This window comes from Ursus maritimus, unplaced genomic scaffold, assembly GCF_017311325.1.
Source record: "Ursus maritimus isolate PB19 unplaced genomic scaffold, ASM1731132v1 scaffold_8, whole genome shotgun sequence".
Classification (NCBI taxonomy): domain Eukaryota; kingdom Metazoa; phylum Chordata; class Mammalia; order Carnivora; family Ursidae; genus Ursus; species Ursus maritimus.
In genome coordinates this window covers 51,334,032-51,342,703 of record NW_024426996.1, presented here as the reverse complement: position 1 = coordinate 51,342,703, position 8,672 = coordinate 51,334,032, and the positions used below count along the sequence as shown (strand labels likewise).

The 8,672-nt window shown below is 38.8% G+C and overlaps 1 protein-coding gene across 3 annotated transcripts in view; it reads right to left on the bottom strand.

Annotated features, from left to right (window-relative positions):
• Positions 1–681: 681 nt before the first annotated feature.
• The window catches only part of LOC103672666 (toll-like receptor 10), a 34,099-nt gene continuing 26,108 nt past the window's right edge, over positions 682–8,672 (bottom strand). For 2 of the 3 annotated variants that reach the window (XM_040624977.1, XM_008701389.2), the window contains 2 exons: positions 5,012–5,425; positions 682–3,740 (listed from right to left, as the gene is read on the bottom strand). In XM_040624977.1, the coding sequence (XP_040480911.1) occupies positions 1,249–3,678 (2,430 nt within the window). In that variant the 5' untranslated portion in view covers positions 3,679–3,740; positions 5,012–5,425 and the 3' untranslated portion in view covers positions 682–1,248. The remainder of the gene's footprint in view (positions 3,741–5,011; positions 5,426–8,672) is intronic. The other variant, XM_008701388.2, reaches the window with a different exon arrangement.

Sequence of the window (8,672 nt, the reverse complement as noted above, 5' to 3'; positions counted from 1 at the left end):
GCTATACTCAGAAATCCTTCAATTCTGGATTCTCGGTCTTCTCAGCTGACCTTCTATCCTGAAGCCAGTTGGGTCCCTTCTATTTTCCTCTAGCTTACCTAACATAAGTATTCACTGACACCTTCTCTGAACCAGGGACTGAGCAAATGGCTGCTGAAAATAAGGGCATAGAGAAGTCTGTCCTAGCTTTTCAGGAGCTTATAGTATAATAAGAAAGGGAAACTTTAAAAACATATATGGTCAGTTTGGTGATAGAAATATGTCTGAAGTGTTATGGAGCATCAAGGAGCATCATACTTGGAAGTGAGGAAGTTTTCAAAAAAGAGTTGACATTTGGATTGTACCTTGAAGGATATGTAAGATTCCTTCAACAATCAGTCGTGATACCAAAGAGACAGAATGTTCTGGGAAAGGGCAATAACTGGATATGGCTCAATGATAGGATGCATGGAGGTAAGAGGAGATGGGTGTCAGATTTTAAATATTGCCGTTTTCTTCCTTTATATGTGCCATAAATCACAGAAATTTTTCTTAACCAACTGAGCCACCCAGACATCCTGACCCACAGAAATTTTTCTAATCAGGGAAGTAACATATAATTTTGCAAAATTTAGAAAAGCTTGTTTTCGTTCTATGACTGGTGAGACTAGAAAGGAAGAATGAAACGAAATGAATAGGATGTGTAGGCTTTAAAAATTATCTTTATTGTTTTTTTCTACCTACAAAAGAAATACAGATTCACTTAAGCAATTCCAATGTTATAGAAATATACAACATAGAAACCAGAGGTTTTCTGTAATACAACCTCCCAGACCCAAACCACTGTTACTATACCAGTGCACTGGTATAGTTCATTTAGATTTCTTTTTCAATATATAAACCACCATATTAGAATAATTTTCCCCATACCAGTAAAAATAGAACTACCTCATTCTTTTTAATGGTTGTGTAATATTTTGTTGCATTAGTGAACTATAATTTATTGAATCAATCTTTATTCTATGGAAATGTGAGCTGTTTTCAGTTTTTCATGATTATAAATAATACGGGGATGCACACCTTTTTACATAAGCCTTTGCAAACTTGTGTTTCTATAGTATACATTCTTAGAAATCCTTCCAGGAACTGACATGAAAAAAATAATCATTTTTCATTTTAATGATATTGCCAAATTACCATCATAAAGGGTGTATCAACTTCTATCCCAACAGTGTATGCAGGTCCCAACTTCCCTAGGGCAAGAGGATTTTATAGGCAGTCTGTTCTTATTAGAGAGATTGTAGAACCTCGAGACTCTTCATTCAGCTCCACGAATGTCTGTAGTTCACACATCTCTCTGGTTTCTAATAAATTAACATTAATAGCAGCCCGAAGATTTGCCCAAAAGAGCCCACATTTACGCCTATCCTTGGGCCATTCCAAGTATGCTTTCTTTTCCAGAAGAGCTTTCAGCTTAGGATACCTGGTAGGAATGCAGTAGAGTGGAATAGGTTCCAGTAAGATAAAAATTATGTAATCAGAATTTTCATGGAAGAGACTGTGGTGAGCAAAGTAGAATTCATAATGGCCCCACTCACTCTGGACAAAGTTGGGAGACAAAACAAAAATGGACTTATAGCTTTTCTCAGTGCAGTTCATGATATTTTCAGCAATGCTCTTGCCAGGGTCAAAGTTTCCCCCATGAAGGCAAATCAATTTCTCTTCTTTCTGTAGGTTGGGAATTAATTCATGCTTCACCCAGGTAGAATCATGTTCACTGTATGAAATAAACACATGGAACTGAACATTTCTTTTGAGTTGTTCTTGGGTTGTCTTTCTAATCCTCTGCAATGTCTGTGTCCACTGACCCAGCATCCTGAGATACCAGGGCAGATCAAAGTAGAAGCAGCAGAACGCCATAGCCATCCCCAGAACTAGCATGATAGCCACAATGGTGACAATCAACAGAGCTGTGTTGCAAGATAACTCAGGAAGATGAACATCCTTTAACTGAGTGCCCTTTAGGTTCAAAGGGTATTCACAGATGTATGAATCTGACCATCCAGTCATCATGCCCTCAGAATATTTTTCAAGCTGAATGAAATCTCTTAATTCACAAGTACACCGGAATGGATTTCTTCCTGCATTCAGAGTCTTAACTTCCTGACAGCTTTGAAAAAAATCCAGAGATGGGCTGAGAATTAAGTTCATTTCAATGTTCAGAATTGAGAGCTTTCTGAAATGACTGCACCCAGGAAGATCAGTTAGAAAATTAAATGCAAGATTTAGCTCTTGCAAAGACTTCAGATGAATAATCTCTTTAGGGACAGTTTGAATTTTGTTATTATTCAGGTCAAGTATTTGAATACTTCTGGGCAAGCACCTGAAAACAGAATCAGCGAATTTGTTGGATGACAGGTTCATAGTGATCAAGGTTTCTGGCCAAAAGCAATTTTCATCATTTTCATGTTGTAACAGATTCTGGCTCAGATCTAAGTACTTCAAGGATGTGTTGTTGGCAAAGAAACTCACTAAAGAAAGTGTCTCCAATTTATTGCCCTTCAAAATGAGAGTTTTCAAATGAGGCAATTGGATAGGTTGCCTAAACAGGTCATCCGTTAAGATATTATTAGCAAAATTTAAATACTGGAATCTTGTAGGATAAACAGGAAACAGCATGTGTGGCATTTGTGCATCTGATATAGTCAGGTTTTCTATATCCATTTTGGTAAAAAGCAAGTAGACCTTCTCCTGTGGAATATAAAAAATTCTGAACTGTATGTGCTCCAATTTCATAGTTCTCATTACAGTATTTGAGTAATCAAATGAATTGTGGTCAAGATAAACCTTGCCTCCAAAAGTCAGATGTTGGATTTGGAAGGATTCTACTGACGAATGCCAAACAAATTGGAAGATTAAGAGAAGGTCATCCCAGAGTAAATCAACTTTATTAAGTAATAGAATAGAAGTCTTAGAATTCTCTAAAGTAAGATTTTGTTGAGTTTCATAACTTGCAAATTGGCTTTTGCCATCTATATTTGTCATTTCTAGTATTTTTGAGGTCTTGATTCCATCACGCAAAAGAACCCAGAAATTTGTGTTTGTTGGTAAAACAATGTGAAGTTTTGTTGTGTTTAAGATGGGCAGGCTACCTTCTTCATAATGAGAAAGACTTCTCAATCCTAAGAAGACAGTATTTAGATGCAAGTGAGCAATTTTTTGGAAATCTGATTTTTGTATTTTTGCCCCACTTAAACCTAGGATTTCCAAATGTGACATGTTGCCAATTTCCTCACAGATAGGCATGGTGTCAAAGTCATTAAAAGAAAGATCTAGATGTCTGAGACCTGCCAGTGAATACCAAGTTACAATCTTCAATCTGTTGTAAGACAAATCTAAATATCTTAACTCTCTATTGAATTCAAAGGTCTTGATATCCAGCTCTTGGATTCTGTTATGGCATAGAGTCAAAACTTTCAGTCTAGAGACAGAACGAAAATCTGAAGTCTGGAGTTGAGAAAGGAGGTTGTAGGATAAATCCAGTGTGGTTGTGGTTGGGGTCAAGTCTGCAGGAACCTTTCTTAGGGACATGTTGGAGAAATTGGTCGTTAACTCCCTTTCTTCTGGCAGCTTTGAAGCCCAGCCCTGCACTGACAGAGCAATACTACAAAACACATAAATGCTTCTGATATGTTTCATTGTAATTCCAAGGATTCTATCACGGGTTCCCTCATATGAACGATGAAGAGGAGTTCAAAATCCTAGAAAGACATATAATATTAAGCATATGATATTAAGTGGTTATATCATTTGTTAAATCCTGTAGGTTAGTTAGTTAGTTAGTTAGTTAGTTAGTTAGTTAGTTAAAGTAGGCTCCATGCCCAGCACAGAGCCCAATGTGGGACTTGAACTCATAACTCTGAGATCAAGACCTGAGCTGAGATCAAGAGTTGGACACTTAACTGACTAAGCCACCCAGGCGCCTCCGTATAGACTATTTTTAATGCCAAAAATTGGAATAGGGTTCCAACGTGTATATTGAGTCTTGGACCTGATCCGAGAGCTTGGGTTATAGATTTCCAAGTCAGTTACTGTGCCGTACCCCCACCACCGAGGCAAGTCAGGATTCCCAGAAGGGATATATATAACAGTTGGCAGAAGTGCCTTTCTCCCAGTTCAACTTAGGAATTTCATTGCTGGGTCATACTCAACACTCTCCCTTATATGCCATTTTGATAGCCTGAAGGCTTTAAGAAAATTGAAAGTAAACCTTTTTAAGACTTTATTCTTTTAGAGAAGTTTAAGGCTCACAGCAAAATTGAGGGGAAGGTGCAGAGATTTTCCATATTCCCCCGCCTCCACACAATGCACAGCCTCCCCATTAGCGTGGCACATGTGTGACAATTGATGGCCACACTGACACATTGTCATCACTCAACATCCATAATCGACATTACATTTCATACTCTTGGTGTTGGACATTCTCTGAGTTTGGGCGAATATATAATGACATGCATTGATCATTATGCATTCATTCACTGCGCTGAAATTCCTCTGTGCTCTTCCTATTCATTTTCCCCTTGCTCCACAACCCCTGGCAACCACTGATCTTTTTATTGTTCCCATAGTTTTGTCTTTTTCAGAGTAGCATATAGCTGGAAACATAAAGTATGTAGCTTTTCCAGATCAGCTTCCTTCACTTACTAACATGCATTTAAAGTTCCTCCATGTCTTCGCATAGTTTGATAGCTCATTTCTTTTTAGTACAGAATATATTCCATTATCTGGGTGTACCGTAGGTTATTTATCCACTCGCCTATTGAAGGACATCTTGGTTGCTTCCAAGTTTGGGCAGTTATGACTGCAACAGCTATAAACATCTATGTGTGTGTTTTAAGTTCTCAATGAAGTAATTTTTTATTACTGAGTATTTTGGGCTCCTGAGTTAATGTCAAGGAATTGTTCTTCAACTTTTATATTTGTAGACATAGAGAGTCCTTTGAGCTAATATCTGATTTTCAACAACACTTACGCATATACATGGAAGGTCCAAAACATAGAAATAAACAGAATGGTTCCTGTCCTTATGGCTCCATATGTCTTCAGGTTGGTGGCAGAAGCAATCTGGATCGCTGTCAAATAATAGCAATAATGATGAAAGCAGTTTCCATTTCTTGGGGGCTTTCTACAGTGCCAACATATATACGCCATGCCTGCACAGGTCCATGGGCACACACGCAGCTTCTCAGAACAAGGGGGCAGTGTGAATAGCCCAGAGAGGTCTCACTACACCGTATCTTCCCATGGAGTATATCTTTTGTTCATCCTGCTTGTCTGTAGGATGACCAGTCTGAGGGAAGTGAAGGTTGGTGTATATTGGACACATGCATGGATAAACAGGAAAACTCACCAAGCTATTTACGTTGCCTTGGTATTTTCCCAGTGCCTGGTGTGGGAGAACATAAAGTTTAAGAGTTTATGAATTAAATATTAGAGTCTAATCACTTCTCCCCACCTCCCCTACTGCCTCCTTTCTTGATAGAGTCCCAGAGGGGCTTTCCTACCAACCTTGTGCCTCCTCAGTCATTTCCTCCCAACAGACAGAGGAATCTTTAAAATGCACACAGGAATCTGCCACTCCTCTACTCCAAATCCTCCACTGGGTTCTTATTTCAACCAGAGGAAAATCCCGAGTCCTTGCAAGATCTGACATCTTTGACCCATCCCTCCCAGCTCTTGTTTGGTCATTCCTTACACTTTCTAAGCATGATCCCACCTCAGATCTTTGAACTTGTACTTGCTGATCTCTTTCCAGAACATGCTTTCCCCAGATGCCAAGTGGCAAGCTCCCCCACTCCTTCACATCTCTGCATGACAGTCACCATATCAGAGAGACTTTTTTTTTTTACCACCCTCTACAAAATGCCACTTCCGAATCTCTCTCTATTCTTCTTAAAGTTATTTTTCTTTCTAGCCTTCACCACCTAACATACACATTCATTATTTTGTTTATAGTCTTTCTTTTCTTATCCCCTTACTAGAATGTAAGCTATGTAGGAACAGAAGTTTTAGCTGTTCTGTTCACTGTTACAGTCCCAGTGCCCAGAAAGTTCCTGGCAGCATAGGTACTCAATGCATATCATGAATAATGAATATTGTGAAAATCTTAGTTCTTCAATTGTCTCTGTTCTGTGTCCAAACAACTTGAAGTCTGACTCTTCTCTCAAAGTCCTCAGCATCCGGAAGTTTCCTCATCTATAAAATGCAGGTAATAGTACTGCAATAGTACTCTCCTCACAGAGTTTTGGGATAAATAAATGAGATAACAAATACATAAACAAAACGGGACAAAGCAGGGAGGACTCAGACAAAAGGACACCTGGAATATTACCTCACACTCATCTGGATTTTTCTTTCTCTAGAACCTGTCCAAATTTACTATTGTTGTGAAGAAATTCTAGAAAATGTGGATATTTCCCAAAATACTTTAAAAATGAAAATACTTTATAAAACTGTTTTGGAGAATATGGGAAAATGTACGCAGAAATTCTCGACCATCTTACGCCATGACTATAAAGAGAAAACTTTGATTTTGATATTCCTTGTCCATTGTGTGCTCAGTGGAAGGGGGCACAAAAGGCACTGGGTTGGGGGGTGGGATTGAGAAGATGGTAGCCTGGAACTGGCCTGGGTTTTCACCTTTCCACTGAGAATATTCCTCCAATCTATCCCAGGTAGTCTTTTCTTAGTTACCTCCCTTTTATGTAACACTTAATATAGCATCCAATAATGATTTGATTCCTAGGAATCAAATATGAACATAACGAGAGAGCCTCTATGATGCAACTTTATGTTCATGATAATTTTCCAGATTTTAAAAATACAGTAAAATAAATTTGTTACCAGTACCATAATAGTAATCCATTACCCACATTTAAGATGACCTGAGTAACTTGTTCTGGGTGATGAATCTATACATTTACATCTATTCAACAAATTTGATGGCATCTCCATGTTGGTTCTATCATGCAAATGAGGCCATGGCCCCTTGATGTCTTCTTAGGTATTCACTGAGCTCAGTAACACTAACTTCATATAGCTTGATCCTTGCAACAGCTTGCCTTACAGGGTCAGTGCTATCACTGTTCACCTTCTACAGATATGGAAGATGGTACTTAGAGAGGTCAGAGTCTCTAAGTGTCCCAGAGTCACAAAGTTAATACACCAGTTTTAGTGACTCTGCTACCTTGTCTCTCTCCAGTGAGTCAAGGTAGATTTGTTTTCAAATATGTTATAAAACCTTAACACAATGAAATTGTATCTCACTAAGTCATACTGATTCTTTAAAGTTTCCCATTATACAGTCAAAGGAACCTACCAAGTAAGTCTGCAAATGGCCCCCCAGTTTAGGTTTTAAATCAGTTACTTACAGGGACTGACATGGATTGAGCCATTATGTTGAGCCCGATCGTTTAAGCCATTGTATTTTGTTACAGCAGCGAGCCTGTCCTATGTACTGTCATGCTTAGAGTAAAACCCAAGCTCCCAATACTGGTTCATAACACCCTCCATGAGCTGCTCTTGCTTCTTTCTGGGATCTCACTTCATACCACACTTGCTCTGTCACCTTAGCACCCTACACTAGCTTGTCCCCGTGCTTGGGATGCTCTTTCCCCCGTCCTTTCTTGGCTGGATCTGTCTTGTCATTTAGGTCTTGGCTTAAAGATTATTTCCTCTAAGAGACCTGACTCGACCATCTAATCTAAAGCAGCCAACTTGCAGGGCTCCTAGGTAGCTCAGTCAGTTAAGCATCTGCATTCGGCTCAGGTCATGATCTCAGGGTCCTGGGATCAAGCCCCATGCAGGTTCCCTGTTCAGCGGGGAGTCTGCTTCTCCCTCTCCCTCTGCCCCTTCCTCCCCCCATCATGTTCTCTCTCTCAAATAAATAAATAGAATCTTCCAGAAAATAAATAAAGTGAGAAACTTGCTATTAGTTCACATTACCTTATTTTATGTCTCTTCAAAACATAGTGCTATCTGAAACCTTTGTTCATTGGTTTATTGACTGTCTCTCCCACCTCTTCCACCCGTAAGAAAGGAGCTGATGAGCTTGTTCACTTCTGCATCCCTACCACATAGAATAGTGCACACAGCACATGCTCAGTAAATACTTGTTAAATGCATATATGATCTCAATTTTGTATCTCTTAGTACAAGGTGGCACATAATACGCTCTCAAAACTCTGTGTCAAATGAATGAATTTGTGTTGCGAATTCCTGATACGGTGCAGTGTGTGGTGGTCAGAGAACAAGTTTAGTGTTAGGGATGGATAGATTTGTGTTCCAGTCCAACTTAGCTACTCACTGCCTGTGTTAAATCAGACCATTTATTTAACTGCTGAAGGGTTCCAGTTTTTCATCTGTAAATGTATTTTGGCGGAGGCCTAGAAGAGGTCATGTATACAAATCACTGTTGTCATGTGTAGCTTGTCACAAATGGTAGCGATCATCTAGGCCAAGAGTAGGGTGATTTCAGGCACCAATTTTAAGGAGTGTCAAGAAACTCAATAATCAAGATAAATACCTTTTTAATGAAACATTCTTAAAAATTAATTTTAACATAAAAATCTACAATGAACAAAGTATCAAAGATTTTCATAAAGACAGGATCATTATTCCTCATTTTTCCTTTT